Raw genomic sequence first — 26,881 nt, 5'->3', positions numbered from 1 at the left:
ATGTTCGGTCGTCTGTACAGACTCACCGGACATGTCCGCTCGGCCGAAAGCCCTCGCATGCGTCAAAGTGATTTGACGCATGCGTGGAAGCATTGATCTTCGAGGGACACGCACGTCGCCTCGTCATCGTCGCGGCGATGGCGCGGCCACGTCACCGCGTATCGTGTCCGCGCGGATTTCTGTTTGATGGTGTGTACAACCATCAGACAGAAATCTCCGAGCGGACATGTCCGATGAAAATGGTCCGGCGGACCGTTTTCATCGGACAGTCCGTCCGTGTGTACTAGGCCTAAGAGAGTGGTCTAGAATACTTCAAATATTATATTCAGGGCAGAGGCCTATTGGTGCGATAAAAACTGACCAAACAGCTGCTAACATTAAACATTTATTCAGCATCATAGGTCAACAAACAAACAAACAATCATTTGTTAAACCAAGATTTGCATTCAGGACAATTATAGACTTCTAAAATGACATTGCAGTGACCTTGGGTTCTCCATAGGAGCTAATACAAACTAATACAATTTCCCCTATGAGCTCCTAACATCCATTTAATTACTTCAATAAACAACATAGAAAAACAAAATAGAGAGCAATATCACCCCACTAACCAACCTAAAGAAATTAATTGAACGACTGGAATATTATAACCAAACACCTGAGTCGCATGCCTACTGCCATAGAAACAAAAGGGTTTATTTCGAAGCACATCATCTCATATTGTTAGCAATCCAGCGGCTAGCTTTTACAAAGTTAATGGATAATGATACTTAGAACATTTAACTTTTCTGCACAGGTATTTGTCTGATGGCATATGTCTAATTAAAATCAACATTTCTTACAATTAAGCATAAACAGTCAAGAGCATCTGTATTTTGAAGAGAACATGTGACTGCAGAAGAAGATGTAATTAACTGGATAAAACCGCCTACATAATCATGAAGAAGAAGAAGAAAAAAAAGGCAATGCAAAAACATAATTTTTTCATTAATATAATATTTTTTAATAAAATGTATAGTGAACTGGTGTTGCTCTATTTGAAAAAAAAAACCCACTGGGGAAACATTTGAAAGAATACGCAGGGAAAAAATACCCTCATATGTCACACTGTGTTATTTTTGTAAAGCTGTGTAAAGGCATGTTGTATCTGCAGAAAAACCATCTGTATGCTTAGCTATATAAAGGTCTCTGCAAAAGAATATTCTTGCCTATTTCTAACAAGGATAAAACCTGGCAGTAAAGCTTTCACGTTAAGTGCAGGTTTGTTCAGTCTAACCTCTAAGCATTGGAAACAGGGCTGCTGTTAGAAATCACGGGGGCCCCATACAGCCTAAATGGCAGGGCCCCCCCAATATATCAAGACCATATTTTCAAAAAAAAAATACACTAAAATCATTATTGGTAGACACAAACGTAACAGAGAACCTGTGTGAATTAGCCCTTTTTTATTTGTTTTTACATTAAAAAAAATCACAGTGACAAGGGGGCACATGGTGGGGTATCAGAAGCAGGCAGAACAGGGAGGAGAATCAGTGTCGGGGGAGCAATTACAGGAATGATGCCCTGTGTCAGTGTCTCTCCCTGCAGCAGCAGCTGAAAGCCAGCAGGAGGGGGAGAAATTGGCTTTCAGCTGCTGCAGAGAGCTGCACAGGGCATACTATTGCCCCTCCACCAAACCACATTAATTCCTCCCGCTGTTTGGGCCCCCCTGTGTGCACGGCCTCCTACAGGAGGACTGGTGGTCCCCCCTATCAGCGGCCCTGATTGGAAAGTACATAAAAGATTTTTTGGGGTTGAAAACAGATAAGCATTTTATTTTTTTATCTAGAGCTACCTTTTGTCACCCAAGCGTGGGGAAGATCAACTGACCCCAGAAACTGATGCATGTAGGATTTTCTTAAAGATTCTCTAAAGCCACGGCTCAGTGTATTTATAAAATAGAAAAAGGATTTACAGCTGTTATGCTCAACCAGTCTCTGACATTGTCTCCTGCAGATTCTCAAAAAAGCTGTAAGCTGTACATATGTGGTGGTCAACGTTCTGGATATGGGTGGCCTCAAGTGCTGCACATAAAATTCAGTGAATATTCAGTGTCAGAGACATCAGACACGCAATATACAATTTGTTACAAAAAGTCTACACACCTTTGTTAAAATGTCAGGTTTCTGTGATGTACAAATATGAGACAAAGATAAATCATTTCAGAAAATTTTCTACCTTAATGTGACCTATAAATTGTACAACTCGATTTAAAAACAAACTAAAATCTTTTAGAGGTGGGAAGTAAAAATAAAAAAATAAAATAATGTGGTTGCATAATGCCGCGTACACACGGTCGTTTTTTGGCATGAAAAAAAACGACGTTTTTCAGCATGTCCAAAAAACAATGTTTTTCCAACTTCATCATTAAAAACGATGTTTCCCACACACCATCGTTTTTGAAAAATTATGAACAAAGCGCGGTGACGTACAACACATACGACAGCACTCTGAAGTGGACGTTCTATTCGCCTTTGGGCTGTTTTTAGCTGATTCCTTGTTAGTAAAAGACGATTCACGCTTTTTTGTGCTTACTGCATTATGAATGGTAGTTTTACCAGAACGAGCGCTCCCATCTCAAAACTCGCTTCTGGGCATGCGCAGGTTTAAAACGTCGTTTTAGCCCACACACGATCACACACGATCATTTTTTACAACCCGAAAAATGATTTACAAGCCGAAAAATTATGTGAAGCCCACACACGATGTTTTTAAATGACGTTTTTAAAAACGTTGTTTTTTTTCAATGCCAAAAAACGACCGTGTGTACGTGGCATGAGTGTGTACGTATCCTCTTATAACTGGGGATGTAGTTGTGTTGGGAATTAAGCAATCACATTCAAACTCATGTTAAATAGTAGTCAGTACACAACTGTCATCATTTAAAGTGCCTCTGGATAACCCCAAATAAAGTTCAGCTGTTAGAATAGGTCTTTCCTGACATTTTCTTAGTCGCATCCTAAAGCAAAAGCCATGGTCCGCAGAAAGCTTCCAAAGCTTTTAAGGGATCTCATTGTTAAAAGGTATCAGTCAGTAGAAGGGTACAAAAGAATTTCCAAGGTATTAGATATACCATGGAACACAGGGAAGACAGTCATCATCAAGTGGAGAAAATATGGCATGACAGTGACACTACCAAGAACTGGACGTCCCTCCAAAATTTATAAAAAGACACAAAGAAAACTGGTCAGGGATGCTGCCAAGAGGCCTACAGCTACATTAAAGGAGCTGCAGGAATATCTGGCAAGTACTGGCTGTGTGGTACATGTGACAACAATCTCCCGTATTCTTCATATGTCTAGGCTATGGGGTAGAGTGGCAAGACAGAAGCATTTTCTTATGAAGAAAAACATCCAAGCTCAGCTAAATTAAAAAAAAAACATCTGAAGTCTTGCCAAAAGCATGTGGGAAAATGTGTTATGGTCTGATGAAACCAAGGTTGAACTTTTTGCCCATAATTCCAAAAGATATGTTTGGTGCAAAAACAACACTGCACATCATGAATAGGGTTGTCCCGATACCGATACTGGTATCGGTATCGGTACCGATACCAAGCATTTCCCCGAGTACTTGTCATCTGGGAAATGCTCTGATGCTTCACCCGATACCTGGGCAGTCAGGGGTGATCGGTGCGGCGGGGGGAGTTACAAGCACTGATCTGCCCCTTTTTCAGCTGCTTTAGTGAAAGTCATACAGAGGTGATCGGTGCTTGTAACTCCCTCCAAAGCCACACCGATCACCACTGACTGTCCTTGTATCCTCCTCTGTGCTGCTTTCCCCCTCCGGGTTCGTGTCCCCCTCCGTGCTGCTCTCCCCCTCCGGGTCCTAGTCCTCCTCCATGCTGCTGTCCATGCTCCATATCCCCCTCCATGCTCTGTGTTCCCCTCCATGCTGCTGTCCGTGCTCAGTGTCCTTGTCCCCCTCCGTGCTGCTGTCTGTGCTCCATGCTTCGTGTCCCCCTCCTGATGAAGTATCAGTATCGGGACAACCCTAATCATGACAGTTCCAAATACCAGCCTAATATTGGCACAAACCTTCAGGCTTCTGCTAGAAAGCTGAACATGAAGAGGAACTTCATCTTTCATCATGATAACGACCCAAAACTTACATCCAAATCAGCAAAGGAATGACTTCACCAGAAGAAGATTAAAGTTTTGGAATGGCTCGGCCAGAGCCCAGACCTGAATCTGATTGAAAATCTGTGGGGTGATCCTAAAGAGGGCTGTGCACAGGAGATGCCCTTGCAATCTGACAGATTTTTAGTGTTTTTTCAAAGAAGAGTGGGCAAAGAGTGGGCAATTATTGCCAAGTCCAGATGTGCCATGCTGATAGACTCATACCCAAAAAGACTGAGTGCTATAATAAAATCAAAAGGTGTGCACACTTTTGCAACCATATTATTTAATTTTTTTATTTTTAACCTAAAATATTTCAATTTGTTGTTCAACTGAGTTAGTTGTACAGGTTATAGGTCACATTAAAGGTGGAAAAGGTTCTGAAATGATTTATCTTTGTCAAATGTTTTTACATCACAGAAACCTAACATTGTAGACTTTTTATATCCACTGTGCATACACAGTCAAAGACTAAAGTCATAATACAAGAGATTTTTAGGGACTGTTGACATAATACAGGAGATAGTCAGAAACTGTGGACATAATACAAGGCATGGTCAGATACTGTGGATGTAATACAGTAGATAGTCAGAGACTGTGGATATAATACACCGCTAGCTATGACCCCAATTATCTATTTGGCTGTTTAACCCCAGCAAAAGAAAGGCTTCAAACAAAGACAAAGATAACTGACCTCAGATGAGCTGAAGGATCTAACCCTGTATTTATTCCTGCTGGTAAATCCCCTTGCAAGGTATGCAGGGTTGGCAAATATACTGTAAATGTAAAGCTAAGCAAAGTGAACATATGCAATCATTCAAAAAAGAATGAAATATAAGGATGTGAGCTCCATACTCCTCGACTTTAAGTTACCGATAGAAATTCAATTAAGTGTAAGAAAGAAAAGGGGGGAGAAGTGAAATGGGGATAAAATAAGTCCAAGGATTGGAAGAGGTGGAAGGGATATAGGAGAAGAAAGGGACAAAGAAGAAAAAAATTGCTGTTCACAGACGTTCTCCATCCAATCTGACAGAGCTTGAGATATTTTGCAAAGAAGAATGGACATAAATTTCACTCTCTAGATTTTCAAAGCTGGTAGAGACATCCCAAAAAAGGCTTGCAGTTGTAATTGCAGATAAAGGTGGTTCTACAAAGTATTGGCTCTGGGGGGCTGAATACAAATGTACGTCACACTGTAACAGCACTGGCGAACGGGAGTGAACCACAACTGCGGCAAGCAAGGATTTCACGCAGGTCTGTATGTGAGATTTCAGTATTGGACCCCAGGCGTCACTCCAATCAAAACACAGGAGTTTGGGGGTTCTCTACATCATCTCTCTCTCACATAAAGGAATGCATTGAGCTTCTAGGGGTGGACGTATTACAACATGCGACCAACCCCTAGCGTTTTAAAGGTATACAATACATGTGAAGATTCTAATGCACTTCTGAATGCAAGTGATTATCAGTACGGGACCCCATGCGTCACTCCAATCAGGAAACAGGAGTTTGGGGGTTTTCTACATCATATCACTTCAACATAAAGAAATACATTAGGCCACTAAGGGAATAGGTATGAAATACCTTCAACCCTTAGCATGGAAAAGTTAGGCGAACATGTTCAGTAACTTAGGGCATGGGCCCATAAACAAGTAAGAACTTATGTCAAGCACGTAGCATATGAAATTACTGTATGAAATAGCAAATTACTTAAGAGAGACAACTTTAGCTAGTTAAGGGTGTATGTCCCTTTAAGATATTGCACAGCGGTCACCTAAAGACACACCAATATAATCCCAGGCAGCAGGATAGCATTAAATAAGCTAATTTTAAATACAGTACTAGTAAAGGCTATATGTGAAGCGGGTAATTCTAGAGCAGAAATAGTACGTATCCAGTTTGCAGGGATGAGTGTTTTCCAAAGTACTGCAGCAGCAATGGGATTCTTCTATGAAGGGTCTCCTTGGGATGTCTGCAGTAACTCTAGCAAGGTTAGCAGCGCAGCTCCAGGAGTGGGATGATCTCCAGCTCAGGGATGGATGGTAGCTGTAGTTCTTTGGTAGCCAAGCCGGCTACGGCCGACAATAATAGAACAACGTGCAATAAAGTGGAGTTCCACCCATAAATATAACATTACATCAGTAGTTTAAAAAAAATGTCATTAGTCCTTTAAGAAAATTTTTTTTTTTTTTAGATGCCTTCAAAGTGTTGTTGCTAGGCAGAATAGTTAATCTTCCCTCTTCCTGCACCTAGGTGATTAAGCTTCCTAACCTACACCGCACAGACTCCTGGGAATGTAGTGGGTGTAACTTTCCAGGAGTCTGTGCACTCCCCAGTCTCGAAGAATCATGTGACTTGGACAGTATAGGTGCTGAAATCTGATCTGAAACCTATTACACTGCTTGTGCAGCACTGAGCATGTGCGAGATCTGCAAGGCTGAAATCCAGGAAGTCATACAGTCTAATTGTTTAAAATTAAGAGGGAGAGTGAGGCAGGAGAGGGAACCTTGCTAAAATGGGTCCACTCTAAACCCTCACCTTGTAAAGGAAACCATTCAGTTTACAATAGACATGAAAGGCAAACCATGTGTGTATACGTAAAAAAAAAAAAAACATTATAGATACCTTTCTTTTTCCCTCTTTTTTTTTATAAGTGATCACATGCCCTCTTTTCTCAGCTACATAATGAGCTCTGAGAGCTAGGGGAGGAGAAACAACAGTGCACTGGTCTTGTGCAGGGGGGCAGTGTCAGGACAAGTCTGATCATTGGAGGAGAGCAGGCTGAGATCCCAGCACAACTAGAAAATTGACCAGTCTGTGCTCTCATGCCTAGTTTGTTTAATTTTTAATAGGAAAGCAGAGGGACACCAGGGTTTTCACACAAACTTTAGCAATACAAAGAGAACAGGATACTTTTTCATACAAGTACATGGTACAGCAGACATATATCAGGAATATTAAATGTTAGATTTACATATTCTTTATGTCCTACTAATTGAAGATTAGGTGCGGAATTAAAGTCTCTATCTTGACTCTCTTTTAATTCAAGAAAACATTTTGGTTGCTCTAGACACTTATGCCCCATACACACGATCAGAATTTCCAATGGAAAAAGTCAGATGGACTTTTTTTCATCGGATTTTCCGATCGTGTGTAGCCCCATCAGAGTTTTTTCATCGGAAATTCCGATGAATTCCATCGGAGTTTAGATATCTTAGAAAATGTCCTATTTTTTTCCGATGGAATTCCGATGTGATTTGGCCGGACAAAAGCCTGATTGTGTGTACGCGGCATTACTTCATGGTAAACCTACATTGAAAAGACAAAGTCCAATTACAATTTTATTATACCTTTTAAATAAGGAAAAAAAACAAGATGTACCATAATACTGACCTTACTATGTGTACTGCAACCCCCAAACTTACCTGCATCATACTTTGACTATTATTACTGCTGATCATTTGCGCTAAAGAAAATAAATGGCAAAGAGACAGACAGACAGCTGTAAAACTGGAAAAGAAATGGACACATAGCATGAGGAATAGTCATCCTAACATAAGCAAACATAAACAGATGGGAGCAGAAACATAGCAGTGAGAGGGAACTGAATTACACGCTCACAAATACCAGTGAAAAAAAAAATCAACAGATTTTTCCTTAATAGCCTACAATTTTTTTTTTTGTGTGGCTGTACCAGTACATCAAAAACATCAACAGTTTGTTAGGATATGTCTCCCAGCTCTGGCCTGGCATACAGTCGTTTTCTACTGGGAAATTAAAGAATAACTAAAGGCAAAACTTTTTGTTTTAGTTTTGAATGGAGTGGCGAAGGACTAGAATATCTGTCAGATTTTTATTGTTGTCTGTGTTCCCATTAGGGAGATTCACCCTCTCTATTTGTCCCATTTACTGATATCATTGTGGCTTTTTTTTCTCAGAGAATTGGTGCAGAAATTACTCCCTTCTGAGTCATCCTTCGTCTCGGCTCCCTACCCACCTCTGAAAACCATCCCTTGGTTCCGCCCCCTACCCACCTCTGAGCACCATCCCTTGGTTTCACCCCCTACCCACCTCCCTGTACTGCCCTTTTAGAGAATACAGCACCAAGTATTATTTTATGCTACTAAGTAATTTGTATGGCATTTAATAGACCCCACCACAGCAACAATAGACCCCCTCTCCAGCAGCAATAGACTCCTTAGCAACAATAGATCCCCCAGCAACAATAGACCCCCACTCCAGCCAGGGGCAGATCCAGGGGGGACAACGAGGCAATTGCCACCCCTGAGAAAAAAATGTACGGGCCGCGCGGGCGAGAGAGCGGGCAGCTCTGCGGGCAGATGAGAGATCAGGCGGCTCCTCGGTTTGTGGGCAGGCAGGCGGGGGAGAGAGCGGATTGGCCGGGCTGCCGGGTGGCTCAGTGTGTAGGCGGGTGAGAGAGCAGGCTAGGTGTGAGTGGGCGGCTGGCCAATCAGCGAGTCGATGGGCAGGGGAGCAGAGAGATGACATCATCTCTCACAGCCACGCATCACTGCAGTAACTGCCACCCTCACTGTGCATGCAGCGTGGGCAGCAGAGAGAGAATCTCAGGGATAATGAAGCAAGAGACCAGCAAAACACCACCTTAGCAGGCATGTGACAATTCGCAAGGTGTGGCAGGTGACGTGGCAAGTGACAATCCGCAACGTGTGGCAGGTGACGTGGCAAGTGACAATCTGCAACGTGTGGCAGGTGACGTGGCAAGTGACAATCCGCATCTTATAAAAAAATGTGATGGTGCTCTCGCGCCTACCAAAAACAACTTTGAGATGAAAGAAATGATATAATGTGAAATGTAATAATGCTGCTAAGTCTAATAGTGTATAAAAGTGATAAATACAATAAAGTAGTGAAAGATGAAGTGACTAGCGCAATATTAAATGGCTATGTAGCAAAAAGTGTTTGTCAGTGAATCAAACTGATCATAAATAAAACATATAAACACAGTGCCAAAATATAAATATACAAAATAATGGTGATTATTCCAATCAACATGTAGCAAGTGAAAAAATCATGCACAAAACAACTGTGATGCTGTGGTGAGTCAGCAAACAAATGAATTCTCAATAGTTCTGAGATGATAAAAGAGCTTTGAATAGCTAGTGCATAAATGGGATAAAGCAATACATGCAATCAAAAGTTCCATCAAACAGCAATTCTCCAAAAGAAAATGGTGTGATAATCTTAGGAATCCTCCAATGTGGATCTTCAAAAAAATGTGCTCACAAAGCGCTTACCTTCCCCAAGAAGTAATCAAGCCTTGATTATATGAGTGCTGCTGGATCTGTGTCTGGATATGGATGTCCAGGGCGTCCTGTGCAGTCCTAGGTAATCAGCTCCAGGCTTCTATTGGGTGACGGTGGTGCTCAGCATGGAGGAATAAAAAAGATTGCTTCCCATAGTGTAGTAAAACGGAGGCTGGTTTATTGTAAAAACGCTACATTACATAGTAAAACAAAGTGAAAACGAAAGGAAAACACAGCTGATCATAGCTTCCTTGTGTGTTCCTGTAATAAGCCCGTCCCTTACATGTTACGCCACGTCACGTGGCTTCATCAGAGGTGACACCTGCTTTGAAAACAAAAACTCCACACCACCTTCATCTGTAAGGAATCTGTAGTTTTTTCTACAGGATGATATTTGCTGTACCAGTGCCAATTTAATCTTGGACATGAATTTGGCCTTCCCACCATGTCTCCTATACCTCACTCTTTGTCCAGTACTATAATGGGCAACCTCATTTAAGCACAGCCAGTGGGTGGGGGGTGGACCAAACTGCAAATAACCTAAATGAATTTGATTTGTGCATATAGGGCACTCTAGATTTCCTGGATGACCTGGAGATACCTGAATGAAACTGGAAAATGATTAGCATCAAGTTTACTACACGTTTCCTCAATCATTCCTTCTGATATATGGCTAGACTAGCCTATTTAAAACAGGGTGCCGTTTGGGTTCTTTAGGGGTACTGTGGCAAAATGTCTAAAATTGTCCTAAATTCCAGGAATGTAACTGTTTTTTGAAAGTGTAAAATCGAAGGGTTTAGTTCCGCTTTATGATTTACTGCTGCTCGGGCTCTGGGCTTCAGCAAAATGTCAGCCTCCAGCAAGAAGAAACAGGAGTAAGGATGAGCTCCAGCGTGTGCGCACAAGCCATGTGCAGAGCCCGCCAGGAAGTTAGCACTACGCTGCGCTGATCACAAGCAGGGAGACATTTCCCGATCTCTGCAGCCGAGCATCAGGACAATGTTTCACTGCCTGTGATTAGCGCAGCGCGGTGCCGACTTCCTGGCGGGCTCTGCACGTGGACTGTGCGAACACACCAGAGCTCATCCTTAAACAGGAGCAATGCTGGAGGCAATTTACAGCACACACTAATTTTGGTAGCATAAATATTAATGTGGAATGTATGAACTTTGCTGAAGAACATTATTTTTTTATCAAGTTCTTATGGGTAAAGTTCTGCTTTAACTACAGTCAAAGGGGTAGATTCACAGACAAGATACGACGGCGTATCTCCAGATACGCCGTCGTATCTCTGAATCTGGCCGGTTGTATCTATGCGCCTGATTCATAGAATCAGTTGCACATAGATTTCTATTAGATCCGACCGGCGTAAGTCTCTTACGCCGTCGGATCCTAACTGCATTTTTCCGCTGACCGCTAGGGGCATGTATGCTGATTTACGCCTAGAAATATGTAAATCAGCTAGATACGCAAATTCACGAACGTACGCCCGGCCGACGCAGTACATTTACGCCGTTTACGTTAGGCTTTTCCCGGCGTATAGTTGCAACTGCTATATGGTGGCGTAAGTGCGGCGTACCAATGTTAAGTATGGCCGTCGTTCCCGCGTCGAAATTTGAATTTTTTACGTCGTTTGCGTAATTCGTTCGTGAATGGGGCTGTACGTCTTTTACGTTCACGTCGAAACCAATGACGTCCTTGCGGCGTACTTTGGAGCAATGCACCGTTCGGGAAAAAACGTCAATCACGTCGGGTCAAGCCTAATTTACATAACACACGCCCACCTCTTCACTATTTGAATTAGGTGGGCTTACGCCGGCCTATTTACGCTACGCCGCCGCAACTTTCTTTTAAGAATACGGCACTTGCCTGTAAAAGTTGCAGAGGCGCGACGTAAATAGGATACGTTACGCCCGCACAAAGAAACGCCGAACTACGTGAATCTACCCCAAAATGTTTTATTGGCTCCAGACAGAGAGAGAAGGATAAAAGCTCTGACTTCCATGTAAAACTATATGAATAGATTCCAGGTGCAGTAAACTGTCCAGAACAGCTAAGAGAAGCAACAATTTACAATAAGCTTCTCCATAGAAAAACTGAATTGTCGATTTGGATTCTCCATAACGATGCCTAACAAAGGCCTATTCAACACCTCGGCATTTTGGCACAATCATCGTGATGCAGACACCAAAACAACTCCTCCAACATGGCTCCTGTACTGGGGACAGTGACTGACCATTTGTGTTTCACTCTAGTGCCCAGAGAAGGCACGTTTCACCTCACGTACGATGCTACGTAGAACACTCGCTTCTCCATGCTTTTTCCTATTGGTCGCCAGAAGCGAAGTTGTGGTCACGTCACGCTGCACCCGGAAGTAGTTTCTGCACATTGCTTTGAATGAAATCCGGCTGATTCACTGCGGCAGCCGGTAGGAGAAGTTTGTTTCGGTCGGAAAGATTTTGCTCAGCGTTGTATTGTAAGGTGAGTCCAGAGCGGCAGGCAGCGCTTCATACAGGAGTCCGCCTGGCTGCAGAGTGTGCAAGGGGGGGAAGGAGAAGCCGAGGAGGGACTAGGCCGCTGGTGAAGCCTGGGACTCGAGTAGGTGTATGGAGGCATGGCAACGCTGCTGTGTTGTGTTGGTGAAGTGCATGTGAGGACAAGGCTAGATCTCTATAATGGTGACAGGCCGGACTGCGGCCTTCTTATCTTGTAGGAATGCAGACTCATCCTTCCAAGAGAACCTGTCATCTCTACAGAGCACTTCTCCTGAGACAAAGAGGGGGAGGGGGGCTACCAAGACTGGAGCAGCTCTGCATGCCAACCAATCAGATTCTCGTTTTCCCTTTCAAAGCTTTAAAATAGTAATAACCCAAAAGCAAACATTGTATTATCTTGCTGCTTACTAATTCATAGACGTAATGGAGCCATTTGTTTCTTTTTTAACCTCTTGGCACTGAGCGCACACAAATACGCAATCTCTCGCGCGGCTGCTAATTTGCGTGTAAGAGCAAGCGCCCCTGGAACAGTGACCGGCTGCTCGCGGAAAGTTCCTGATTGCCGTTTGCGATCGGGACATTTTTTCGATCATGTGACTGCCAATCACAGCAGTCAGTGGCCATCAGCCCTGCCTCCTGGCATAGCAAACCCCCTTAAAGGGGTTGTAAAGCTTCGCATTTTTTCACCTTATGCATTAAGGTGAAAAAACTTCCGATGCTTACAGGCCCCCCCAGCCCCTCCGTTTACTTACCTCAGCACTCGAAAGTCCCATGTCGTGAAAGCGCTGTCTTCTCGGCTCTTCATTGGATGATTGATAGCAGCGCAGCCATTGGCTCCCGCTGCTGTCAATCCAATCAATGAAGTGGCGTGCTGGGGGGCGGGGCAGAGACTGTTTCCGCTGACTATCACGGGAGCGTGCCCGTAAGCTAACCCCCTTGGGAGAGAGCTTCCCAGAGGGGGGGTTAGCTCTTGTGGGGAGGAGCCGAGGTACCCCCAGAAGACCAGGAACAGGGCCACATGTTTGTTATTTAAAATAAATAAAAGTAAACCTTTACAAACCTCTTTAAGGCCCCGTTCACACTATTGTGAATTGGATGAGGGTTTCACCGCATCCAATTTGCAATAGCAGGAGATTATGACGGGTTCTCTATGGAGCCGGTACACATGTCTCCGCTGCAGCTCCGGTGTGATTTTCACAGGCGCCCTGTGCGTCTTTTGGTCCGTTTTTACGTCCAAATTCAGCCCAAAATTTGGGCTAAAATTGGACCTGATATGGTGAACCAGGCCGCACCGGACCCCTGCTGTGAACCCAGCCTAAAGGGCCAGCGGGTGCCGGTGCCAGGGTGTTTAAATTTCGTCTAATTTTGACCGATGATCCAGCCAGTAAGTCTGTTTTTCAAAAGGAAATAACAATACTGGGATGAGACAAGAACAATGTACAGGCAGGGGTGCTAACTATGATCAGCTTTTTATTATGTAAAACCTTTATCCCTAAAGGAGGAAAAAAAACAGTTTGCTGTTATTGAATATAAAGTGTGAGCTGTAGTTTGGCTTCAATTCATTAGTGTATTTAAAACGGCAAGTGCAAATAACCCTCCACCCCCCCCAGACTGACAATGTTGCTGTGAAAAGGTACCCTCTATGCTCCTTCATCCCGAGAGAAGGGGCACTCTAATACTGGCCAGATCACCAGGTGAAAAAAGCTCAAATAAAACAAATGCAGCCACCATGATTGGTAAGCTGTAATATATTTATCTGTTTTTTTTAGGTAAGGAAAGTTTTACAGATTTACATCTTGGGTCCAGCTTGGGTCAAAGTACCTACACTATGGGGTTTATTTAGTAAAGGCAAATCCTCTGTGCACTACAAGTGCATTTATAAGTGGAGTTGCTGTAGATCTGAGGGGAAGCTCTGCTGATTTTATCATCCAATCACCTACAAGCAAAAATGCTGTTTTTTATTTTCTTTGCATGTCCCCCTCATATCTACAGCAACTTCACTTCCAAGTGTACTTGTAGTGCACAGTGGATTTGCCTTCAGTAAATAAATACACTAAATTACCAAAAGTATTGGGACACCTGCCTTTACACGCACATGAAGTTTAATGACAATCCAGTCTTAGTCCGTAGGGTTCAATATCGAGTTGGCCCACCCTCTGCAGCTATAACAGCTTCAACTCTTCTGGGAAAGCTTAGGAGTGTGTCTATGGGAATGTTCGACCATTATTCCAGAAGGGCATTTGCAAGGTTGGGCACTGATGTGGCCGAGAAGGCCTGGCTCGCAGTCTCTGCTCTAATTTATCTATCGGGTTGAGGCCAGGACTCTGTGAAGGGCAGTGAAGTTCCTCCACCCCAAACTCGCTCATCCATGTCTTTATGGACCTTGCTTTGTGCACTGGTCATGTTGGAACAGGAAAGGGCCATCCCCAAACTGTTCTCTCAAAGGTGAGAGCATGAAATTGTCCAAAATGTCTTGGTATGCTGACACCTTTAGAGTTCCCTTCACTGGAACTAAGGGGCCAAGCTCCACAACTGAAAAATAACCCCACAGCATAATCCTCCACCAAATGATTTGGACCAGTACACAAAGGTTCCTGCGCTACTTTGGTGCGTTTTTAACACGACTTGCATTGACTTTTGTTAAAGAAGTTGCATGCAAGCCACGATGAATTCTCGCAGGGATGTCGACTTCAAAGTCTCATCAGTGTAAACCTAGTTGTAGGCCTTTTCCCCTCTGTTTTCACCTGGATACCTGGTCAGTAACACACCTCCTGTATAAGAGTGCCCCCACTCTGGATGAAGGAGCATTGGGTCAGCTTTGCAAAGCACCGTTGTCAGTCTGGGGGGGAAGGGAGTGTTAGATGTACTAGCAGATTTAGATATACCAACAAATTGAAGCCAAACTCTAGCTCACAATAGTTACAGTATTTATTTTATTTTTTTGGCATAAAGGGTTTACATAAATAAATGCTGACCACTGTGGGCACTCCTTCAGTGGTAAACAGTTTGTCTCAACACTATCTGCAGGTAAAAATAAAGAAATCCTAAAAATGAAAACAAATGCAGCCATCACATGCATCTAAGAGTTAGTACGCTGCAGTATGATAAATGTTTGCTTTTGGGTTTAATTCTGCTTTAAAGTGGAACTAAAGGGAGCAACCTCTGCTTTAATCTTCTGATAATCCATGCCGCCTTCTTCTCACCGGCTGTTTCTGGGTGTCAATCTGCGAGTGCTTTCATTGGCTGGCACAGGGTGACCTCACTCCGTCATCTTGACACACAGCCACTGTGCCAGAATGTACACTAAGCTGCACATGTTTAGGTCGGTGTATATTCCAGAGCAGGCAGGTTTATTTTATTACTGAAGAGACTATTCCTCTGATGTCAGACACCTCTGTTCCTCTCTGATGTTGGTTCCTCTGTCCTATGTGAGCTTTCCTGTTCTCTTTCATTCATTGGGGCCGGTGGCTTTGTCTCCTTCCCTCAGATGATGGGTGAGCTCATGTTACTGCCGTATGTATTGCAGAGTGCATTTTGTTGTAAATTAAACCTAAAAAGTGCAACCTTTAGACCAGGGGGCAGCCGATAATCACTTTTTTTTTATTTTATTTTTTTGAAGAATCGGTATTGGCCACAAACTTGCTGATATTGCTTTAATGGGCTGTACCAGCAGCTGCAGGCATCACCCCGGTACTGTTCTTTAGAGCGGATGGTCCGCTTTCTTGTAATAACTGATGCGGAAACTGAGCCGCTCGGCTGTTCTTACAAGCATGTGCCCCCCTTTTTGCCATTCAGCCTGCGTCTTGCAGGCCACCGGGAGGCCCAAGCGACCAGCCGGCGTGACCACTGGCTGACCAGAGACCCGAACAAAGCCAGAATCTGCTCTGTTTGGTCTCGATTGAGTAACCCAGTGGAAAGAAAGAATAGTGCCGCATCATTTGTCTTTAGTGGCAGTAGTTATGGCACCCCATTTTTGTATCAGTTGCAGTAGGAATAGTGCCCATCATTGGTGTCAGTGGCAAGAGGAATAGTGCACTATTGTTGGTGTCAGTGAAACTAAGAATTGAGCCCATCGGTGTTGACAGTGGGAGGAGGGATAGTGGACCATCGTTGTCAGTAGAAGAAATAGTTGGCCTCAATTGAAGGAATAGTGGTACACCATTGACTTCAGTGGGAGGAGTAGTGGCTCACCAATGGGAGCTTTAGCTTTGTATGCTTGCCTTTGTCAGTGGTGGTGGGAATAGTGGTGGTTATTATTATTATTATTATTATTATTATTATTACATGTACTTGTTTAGCGCTATCACTTTACGCATCGCTTTACATATATAGGGAGAGCATGCAAACTCCAGGCAGGTAGTGCCATTGTGGGGGTTTCAAACTAATGACCCTAGTGCTGCCAGGCTGAAGTGCTAACCACTTAGCCACTGTGCTGCCCTATCAATGTTTATATAAAGGTGTCGGGTTTTCTTGATAGTCCATTTTCCTTCCCACTGATATTTTACCTTTCCTCTGCTCCCCAGTCATCCTGTTTGCCTACCAGACCCCAGAGTGAAAATACCTGTGTGAGCTGATTCAGGGGAACAGCAAAGTCAAGTATCATTTGGAATGAGAAGGTAGCTATTAAGAGAACCGGTTCTGTTGTGCCGTGTGGGCAAAATGATAGGTGAACTTTAACAAGTATTTTATAGAAACTATTTAAATTTTGATACCGCAGGAGGATCAGTTACACTAAGCACAATTTCTGTTTGAATGGCAGCATAGTGTAAAAAAATACAATTTTATATATTTCTGTATAAAGAAATCTGCTATCACTATGCCTCTGAGAAACATATCGGCATATTTCAATTGTTTGGTTCTGATTTTATTGATAAAACAGATCTAGGCCTACCGTATTTGCCGGCGTATAAGACAACCTTTTACAGTTAAAAATATGGCTCAAAAATCGGGGGTCATCTTATACGCCAGATGAAGACTGTGGGCGTCCATTTTTTAAAAGCTGCGCCTCCTCCTTGTCCTGTTCCGTGATAGGCGGAACACTCGGTTTCCCAGAAGAGCCTGTGTTTAGTGTTCCGCCTATCACGGACATCGTCTCGTCCTCGGACGAGAGGACGTCCGTGACAGGTGGAACACTGAACAGAGGCTCTTCTGGGAAACTGAATGTTCCGCCTATCACGGAACACCACGAGGAGGAGGCGCGGCTTTTAAAAAAAATGGACGCCCGCAGTCTGACTTACTTCTTGCAGGCGTAAAGGAATCAAAATCGGCACAGTGAGTTGAGGAAGGGGGTCATCTTATACGGTGAGTATATCCCAAAACCAACATTTTAGCTAGAAAATTAGGGGGTCGTCTTATACGCCCAGTCACCTTATACGCCGGCAAATACGGTACATACAAAATATATATGTGAAATGCTTGTGTCACACCTCTGATATTAGCAAGTGTGGTTTATGTAACAGAAGTTTGGGCTACAAAGCAGCACTTATGTTGCTGCCTAGTTCCCGTAATCCTCTTCCAGAGATGGCCCCACCCACCTACCGGATACACAAGTCTGAAAGAGGTCCCAGGAGGCCATGCTAGTGTAACAGAGTATAGAGCAAATATTCAATTCAGTAGGGCTGCTCTACTGAGAAAAATGTGCAGAATAAGTCTGCAAAATTGTACCACATGGAACCAAACCCAGAATGGAAGAATTAATGGCACTGAGGTGTGTCTTCTAAAGGGCAGCAGATTTATGTGCATGTCGGGGAAAGTGTGCAATTTTGTGCCCATTCCCCCAACATGCAGAAAGTGTGAACATTGCCTCAGTTCTCCTGTTTCCTGCCTCCTGCAAATTACACCATCACCTCTGTTATCTTCATTTGTGCCCTCCACCTCACCAAAATTACCAAAAACAGTTGTAGGTATAGACAGGGCCGTCTTTACCGCAGGGCAAATGGGGCAGGTGCCCTGGGCCCTGTCACTGTTGGGGGCCCAAAGCAACCCCCTTTAAAAAAAAAAAAAAAAAAATTTTTTTTTTTTTTTTAGGGGTCCGGAGGCCCCCAGGGGCCCGGAGGGCCCCAGATGGCAACCCCCCTTTTTTATTTATTTTTAAATAAAAAAAACATTTTTTTTATATATTTTTATTTTTTATTAAAGGGACAATTTTTTTTAGGGGTCCTCAGGGGCCCGGAGGCCAATTAAAGGGCCAATTTTTTTTTTAGAGGTCTGGGGGTCCCCAGGGGCCTGTAGTTCCCCAGGGCCCCGGATGACAACCCCCCTTTTTTTTATAAAAAAAATATTTTTTTATATATTTCTTTATTTATTATATTATTATTTATTATATTATAATATTAATTATTATTTATTATATTATATTATATTTATTATTATATAATATAAATGTTATTATTATTATTATTATTATTATTAAAGGACCCAGAGGTCCCCAGGGCCCCGGATGGCAACCCCCCTTTTTTTTTTATAAAAAACGTTTTTTTTATACATTATTTTATATATATATATATATATATATATATATATATATATATATATATATATATTTTATTATTAAAGGGCTCAGAGGTCCCCAGGGCCCCATGTGGCAAACACCCTTTATTTTTTTTTATAAATGTTTATTTTTTTATTTTTGTTTATATATATATATATATATATATATATATATATATATATATATATATATATATATATATATATATATATATATATATATTTTTTTTTATTAAAGGGCCCAGAGGTCCCCAGGGCCCTGGATGGCAACCCCCCCTTTTTTTTTTATAAATGTTTCTTTTTTATATATATTTTTTTTATTTTTTATTAAAGGGCCCAGAGGTCCCGGATGGCAACCCCCTTTTTTTGTAATTAATTTTTATTAAAAAAAATAATATTAAAGGGCCCAGAGGTCCCCAGGGCCCCAGATGGCAACCCCCTTTTTAAAATATATTTTTTATATATATTTTTTCTTTTTTTCTTATTATTAAAGGGCCCAGAGGTCCCCAGGGCCCCAGATGGCAACCCCCTTTTTAAAATATATTTTTTATATATATTTTTTCTTTTTTTCTTTTTATTAAAGGGCCCAGAGGTCCCCAGGGCCCCAGATGGCAACCCCCTTTTTAAAATATATTTTTTATATATATTTTTTATTTCTTTTTTCCTTTTTATTAAAGGGCCCAGAGGTCCCCAGGGCCCCGGATGGCTACACCCCTTTTTTTATATATTTTTTATTTCTTTTCTTTTTTTATTTCTTTTTTTGTAAAGGGCCCCCCGCTTCTAAATTTGCGGCAGCCCCCCCCTGCTTCTCAATTTCAGGCGGCAGCACCCCCCCATCTCGGTTCTCTGCTCCAGGGGGCCCATGCCTGAAGCTGTGTAAGTGGCTCCATAATTCCTGATGGCGGCCCTGCCTCCCGTTAAGCCCCTGTGCTGCCCACAAATCAGGCTGAAAATCATCAGCGGCACGCAGCCAGTGACAGTACTGCTTCCCTTCCCAGTGTTTTAAAATGTACAGCACCCCTGGCTTCCCTTTAGACGTGCACTTCTCCCTTCCTGCCACTGGGTGCTGCTTGTATATAAAAGTGAATTAGAATGTGATTTTATAACATCCCCAGTTTGCTTTTCCCGAGGCTGACTTCTTCATGTTCTGCTCCTCAAAGGAAAGTCACTATTTGCTAATCTATATTGTAAATAGAAGTTTTCTGTAGAGTGTGCCCAAAGTCTTTATAATATTTGATGATTCACTGCAGGTCTGGTCAGTGTTTTAAAAAGTTCCTCTATTTTACACATGGCATGGGGTCACAGCACCGTCTCTCCATTCTGCTTTAGCACCATGGGACCCCATGCCATGCCATGTGTAAAATAGAGGAACTCTTTAAATCACAGACCAGACCTGCAGTCCAGGCTGAGTAAAGCCTCAGAGCACATGGCATTACTGTCTGTATTTAACTGCTTGATGGGCTTATTTTGGGCCTGGCTGGTTCACATGTATGTGTTTTGGCGGCCCACATTTGCGCAGGCACAGCAGCCCATTCATTTGAATGGGCCGCCATGCCTGCGTTTCCTGCAAAGAAAAGCGCATGCCTCATGTAATAGGCTGCGCACACGGCACACCTATGCCCATCAAGCACTGAAATACAGCACTGTCTGTCCATTCTGCTGTCTGCTGTGACTTATCTGCAGTTCCCGCACTGTCAAACTTGCTGCATTTTTTGACGTTTAGGTCACGCTTTTAAAAACACAGTGCGTTTGTGTGTGCAAGAACTGCAGGTAAGTAGCATGGTGCAAAAGCAGAATGGATTTCAAGGCATCCAAGTAACAGATGGAGCGATCAAAGGAACCATAGGCAGGAAACAAAGGCATGGCAGCCCATTCAAATCAATGGGCTGCTGTGCCTGCACAAATGAGGACCGCCCAAAACATACATGTGAACCAGCCAGGCCCAAAATAAGCTGGAGGGGGGCCCAAAAAAAATGTTTGCCCAGGGCCCAAACCATATTAAAGACGGCCCTGGGTATAGATCTGAGAAACTTTGCTGATATTGATATGTAAGGATTTACATTTGAGTGTCAGAAATACAGACGATACTTCATAATTTGTTGTGGACCTGGTCAAATAGTGAATTCCAATGCTTTGAAATATGTGATCATCAGTTTGCCGAAACAGAATTGTAATAAGTGCCAACGGGACGTTTGATGTGACAACTGCACATTTCTGAGAATCCCACAGAAATGATCTTGGCTACAACTAAGGCTATTGCCGAAATGCGTCAGCATCATTGTTTTATTGTCACTCTGATTGTCGCTCTTCTTACTACTATAGAAATGATCTTATCTGCAAACTGTTTAAAGGAAACCTGTACTAAGAAGTAAGAAAACTGTCACTGCAGATCCCACCTTCCAGAAATGCTAGTTGCCTGGCTGAGATTTAGTATATTCGGTCATTTGACACATTGACCCCACTTAAATCCTCCTTTAATATGTGGTTACAGATGTGTCAAAAATAAACATTTTGCTGTGTTTTTTTTTTTTTACCCTCATGCTACTTTCCGACACGCTAGATAATTAAAGGAACACTAAAGGCAATATATATTTTTTTTTTAAAAATAACAAACCTGTTATACTTGCCTCCACTGTTCAGCTAGTTTTGCACAGAGTGGCCCCGAACCTAGTCTTCTGGGGTCCCTCGGCGGCTGTCTCGGCTCCTCCCCACAAGAACTATCCACCTTCATGCAAGCTCTCTTGCATGGTGGTTATTTCTTGCGGGCGCGCTCCTGTGATACACTGAGCGGCTATAGCTGCCAGCTGTATCACTCGGCCCCGCTCCTGGCGCGCTGCATCATTGGATGTGATTGACAGCAGCACGAGCCAATGGCTGAGCTGCTTTCAATCAACCAATGAATGAGCTTAGAAGCCTGCACGTTAATGGCACAGGACTTTCGAGGGGGCAGGTAAGTAAATGGGGGCTGGGGGGCGCGCTAATCCTCAGATGTTTTTTCACCTTAATTTATAGACTGCATTGAGGTAAAAAAATGTTTACCTTTACAACCCCTTTAAATCAATGGCAGGCATATTAGAGTTGCTTCGTGCCACGTCAAAGAATTGTAAGACCTGTTTCTCTATGCTTTGCCACAACCTGACGCCTCAATTAAATTCATTTGCAATGCTGCGCTGACCATGTCAAAAGCGCAATACCGGTAGGTGGCTGCATTTTTTTTTTTTATGCGTTAACAGCGTTTACTTACCCCTTGTGAAGAAACTTGAAAACCAGTGGTAGCTTTTCAGGCTCATTTTTTAAAAAAAAAAAAACTTGAGATTTTTTTTTTTTTGGAAAATAAAATAAACAACCCTAAAAAAAAAAAAAAAAAACATTCTGTTATCCTTTTGAGGACAGCCTCTTGGAAAAATGGGCTTCTCCTCTGGTGGTTGACCCCCCTGGTCGCTCAGTTGAATAAGGTAACCACTCTTTCTGTGGAAGGGACCCCTGCTTTCAAGGACCATACTGATAGGAGGTCCAATGGTGCATACCACGTGTGAAATGCATCCTGATTGTAGATTATTATCTCTATAGTTGAGTTTACCCACCCTTGTCATTTGCCTCATCTCATAGCCCATGTAAAGAAGCCTAAGCATAGTTAGAAATCAGAACTTGGAAACCATTTAAGCCATTGAGTCAGCAGGATTATTGGGTATCCAGGATTTTCAGGAGAGGAGAACCTACAGATTGTTTGTTGGTGCCCTTTTTAACTTTATTCCTAAATGAATTGTAGAAAGTTGTTCTCTGCCCATAGACAATCATCTCTCTATATTCAGTAGGGCCGAAACAACTAATCGATTATGAAATTAATCGATTACAATTTTCATAATCAATTAATCGGCCAGTAACATAATGGGGTTAAAAAAAAACTAAAATTAGCCTTTTATAGTACAAAAAAGCAAATGGCTACTGTAAATATTACTTTCCCTGTCCCACAGTAAAAAAATGAACCCCTTACAGTAGCGATTATTTGCTCTTTTTGTACTTATTTTTGTTTTTTTTAACCCCCATTATGTTACTAAACATCTCAGGCCTGGGTCACACCTCTGTGTTTTTTGGTGCTTTTTGCAGAAACACGCTACAGTTCATTTACATGTTTTCCTATGGGACACGTTCACATCCAGGATTTTTTTTTTCAGCTGCTGCGTATTTGGAAAGGGCAAGGACTTTTTAACGCAAAACGGTGCTATTTTGTTTATTTTGGTTCAATATACTTCAATGGAGAAGCTGCAGAAAAGCATGTAATGTGTTTTTGTGGCAATTTGTGTTTTGTAATCTGCCCAACAACAAATTGGCCCAATTTTTTTTTTTAAATGCAGATTTTTTTTTTTTTAAGGCTATTATCCGATTGCCATTTGCACATTTTTTGCTATGCTTTGCACAATTGTTTTTCTTTGCACTTTATATTGTCAATTTGCACAGTTGCTATTGTACATAATTATCAGTATTTGCATAGTTATTATTTATTGAATATTTTGTACTGTGATTGCAGTCACCCTTTTGCATAAGTTCACATTTGGATTCATACTATGAATTTACTTAGGTTTTAGTTTCATCATATATGAGGATTAGTAAGCGCCACATTCCCTATATATACCATTTATGTTCGGTGTGAGAACACCTTTATGTTGGCAGCTACTTTTTTTTTTTTCCCCCAGTTTCAAAATCGCTATGTAGCTCAGTATCTAGGCCAGCGCCGCCAGCCACGGTGTCTCTGATTGCTAGACATGCCAGTGTCACCAGATCAGTGTAACCAGGTAGAGTGCCCTTGATGGCCACACGTGTCTAGCAACAGTGTTCCTGATCCAATGTGTCACCAGACCGGAGAAGACAGCCACAATCGCTAACCAACATACCGATGCCAGTGTCGCTAGACCAGTGCATCCAGTAACGGTATTCCTGATCGCTAGCCAGAAAGATTACAGTTTAATCAGACTATTGCAGCCACATGGTCCCTGATTGCTGCCACCCCAGTGTCTCCAGACCCCAGTGTAAGCCGACATCAGAGCTGTAGATTCTATACATTTTGCACAGTATAAATAATATACACTTATTTATTTTTCAACCAAAGAAGGGTAGCAGAATAAATTTGTCCTAAGTTTTAGGTAACATTATTTACGCTAGGTTTACACTACTGCCATATTAATTTGATCCGATTTTCAGTGCGATTATGTAGTGCAACTTTTGATGAGGTTTGTATATTCTGCAGGGCCAAATTTGCACTGGAATCGCAAGTAGTACAGGAACCTTTTCCCAACATCGCTCGTGCAACTCAAGTCTCATCTGAAATTGCACTAGTGTGAACCAAGCCTTATTTTACATTTTCAGTCTTTTTATTTTATTTTATTTATTTTTTTGATAGAGTGGTGATTAAAAGTGTAGAAATCTAAAAAAAAAAAACTTGTATAGTCTCCTGGGTGCCTGCAGCTGTCCCCCACCGCCTCTGCACTAAGAACTGAGTGATCAAAAACAGCTGATTGTTCAGCTCTTGGTCTTCAGTGAGCAGGGAGCTTAAAAAAAAAAAAAGTATACTCGCCTAGGTGGATACAGCATCTGTCCCCCGCCACTTCTTTATTCCCATTACTTTGGTTATGTTGAGATTATAAGTCTACAGAAGGAATATAAGATTGTATTAGGTTTTCATATCGACTCGCATGAATTAAGAAGGATGCTGCATTTTTGGCAAAATCAACATTTTTTTTTTCTGTACTTGCTGAAAATGTTTTAGATCTGAAAAACGTGAACTAACACAGCTAGCATATTTAAAGACTGGCGAGCTGCACTGTATTACATTTTATGTTCTTTGGTTTACCTGTCCTTTTAAACCATAGACCTGCATGGTAAGGATTTCCCTTGCTTGGAGTGCTATTGTGACACATCCTTGAAAAGACTTGCTGATAAGATATTGAGTGTAATGTGTTGTCATTCTTCTATTTAATGTCAGACTACACTACATTCTTCCAGTGGAGTGGTAGACATAGATGTTGGATGCCTTCCATGCAAATAGAAGGCATTTTTATTCAGGAGCATATGTGTTCTTCAAAAATAAGAATCACAAAATGCATGTTCTCCTTCTAGCCTTATCGTAAAGCTTTCTGCTCCCCTCTTTTGTTAAATGCAACTTGTTCTGATTAGATTTAAATGAAAAAGTTACACTTTTTTTTTTTTTTAAATGACAAATCGGCTATCAAGAGAAAATGTATTCTGCAGTCAAAAGGGTAAATTAGGCTATTTCTACAGGGACGCATTTCAACCCAGAGATTTTGTTGATTATTCTCATAAGGTTAAAACCTGTCACTAAAACCACATCATAAAAAACAATCACTAATTGGTGTATTACATGCTGTTCATGCTCACTATGAGATTCATTTTCTGTATTCTGCAAAAATCTGGTTGATCCCACTGCTCTCCATTTGCCCCCCTCTGTCCATGTCCCCAATTCAGCTAGGGATTTTGCAGCTGTGGTGGCAACTCTGCACATACTCCATTTCCTATAAGTTTCTATGCTGAGCATTTTCTCTCTATCACCTCTGAGTAGCCCATGTGACTATAGTCTACACAGTGTTAAATGACAGCTAGCTCCCTCCTCCATGCCCACTAACCAGCTAAACACAATGGGGGGGGGATATTGCATGTAGATTAATGTAGGCTTCATCTCCCTCTTATTCTGAGAAACAGACTGCATGGGAGTGACATAGCCTGTGACTGGCAGAGATCTGCCCACACGTTATTGTTAATAAATAATGATTTCAAATATACAGTATATTTGTATGATGATTTAAAACAGTTTATTGATGTATATTTTTACTCTGTATCCCAAAGGCTGTTTTTTTTTTTTTTGGAACATGTGACCAGCAGCAGAGGACTAGAAGCTCCTCCTGTATATGTTTCCATACAGACATGCTGGGAAATATCTGTGTCATGTGACCGCTGTATATCGGCTAGGAAAAAGGTGCTTGGATATTTTTTTAATTAAAATTATTGCAGCGCCATCTTCCATATGCAGAAATAGAAGGGACAATGTAAATTAAACCGTGTCTGTTCAGTATCACTTTACAAATGCAGTCATTTGAAAAAGTTGATGCTCTGCACTTATTTATTTAAAATAACTACTTGCCGACCAGCCGCCGCAGTTATACGGCGGCAGGTCGGCTCTGCTGCGCGAGATCACTTAGCTATACGTCATCTCGCTATGCAGCCAATAGCGGCACGTGCACGGCTGTTGTGATCACCGCCGGGCACCCGCGATCGCTCTGTGACCCGGTCCTGTCGGGGGAGAAAAGAAATGAAATGAAAAATGTGTCAAAAGTGTCCGCCATAAGGTCGCAGTACCGATAAAAATCGCTGATCGCCGCCATTACTAGTAAAAAAAAAAATATTAATAAAAATACCATAAAACTATTCCCTATTTTGTAGACGCTATAACTTTTGCGCAAGCCAATCAATAAACACTTATTCCGATTTTTTTTTTTTTACCGAAAAATATGTAGAAGAATGCGTATCGGCCTAAACTGAGGAAATTTTTTTTTTTATATATATTTTTGGGATATTTTATTATAGCAAAAAGTAAAAAATATTAATTTTCTTTTTTCAAAATTGTCGCTCTATTTTTGTTTATAGCGCAAAAAACAAAAACGGCAGAGTTGATCAAATACCACCAAAAAGCTTGATTTGTGGGGGAAAAAAGGACACCAATTTTGTTTGGGAGCCACGTCGCACGTCCGCGCAATTGTCAGTTAAAGCGACGCAGTGCCGAATCGCAATAAGTTGCCCGGTCATTGACCAGCGATATGGTCCAGGGCTGAAGTGGTTAAAAAGACAAATAAATGGAGATCAATTTGCTGCACTCTCTGAAATCCTGAATAAGTGCATTTAGGCTGCTTCTTCTATTACAGATATAAAATACATTTACCATGATACAGATGTTTTTTTCCATGTTGGGTTTGAGTTATGGCTGTTGTCAAGAGACGAAGGGTGTTTTAGTTCCATCAGCCCAGCATTTCTAGTAATGTGTTTTTTTTGTTTATGATAAAAAAAACTTGTGTGTAGCAGCCTCCCCAGCACCCCCTAATTACTTACCTGAGCCCCATCTCTCTCCAGCGTTGTTTATGAATGTCTAAGCCATCCGAGACACTCCTAATTGGCTGAGACACAGCAGCCAAACTATTGGTCAATCAGGGGAGAGTGGGGGCGGGGCCCGGGTTTGGACTCTGTGTTTGAATGGACACACAGAGCTGCGACTTGGCTCCAGTGCCCCCATAGTAAGCTTCTGACTGTGGGGGCACTCAATAGGAGGGAGGGGCCAGGAGCAGCAAAGAGGAGGATCCAGGCTGCTCTGTAGGAAAACCAACTGCATAAAGCAGGCAAGTATAAAATGTTTGTTATTTTAAAAAAAAGCAAGACTTTAGTATCACTTTAACCA

General features: G+C 42.1%; 1 protein-coding gene across 2 annotated transcripts in view; it reads left to right on the top strand.

The window, feature by feature from the left end:
- Positions 1 to 11,794: 11,794 nt before the first annotated feature.
- PSMD14 (proteasome 26S subunit, non-ATPase 14) overlaps positions 11,795 to 26,881 on the top strand; it is a 126,116-nt gene continuing 111,029 nt past the window's right edge. Inside the window, exons 1-2 of one of the 2 annotated variants that reach the window (XM_040357872.1) lie at positions 11,795 to 11,920; positions 16,458 to 16,550. In XM_040357872.1, the coding sequence (XP_040213806.1) occupies positions 16,543 to 16,550 (8 nt within the window). In that variant the 5' untranslated portion in view covers positions 11,795 to 11,920; positions 16,458 to 16,542. The remainder of the gene's footprint in view (positions 11,921 to 16,457; positions 16,551 to 26,881) is intronic. The other variant, XM_040357873.1, reaches the window with a different exon arrangement.

Source organism: Rana temporaria, chromosome 6, assembly GCF_905171775.1.
Source record: "Rana temporaria chromosome 6, aRanTem1.1, whole genome shotgun sequence".
Lineage (NCBI taxonomy): Eukaryota > Metazoa > Chordata > Amphibia > Anura > Ranidae > Rana > Rana temporaria.
Note: the sequence above shows the minus strand (reverse complement) of the source record. Positions and strands in the feature narration are given on the sequence as shown.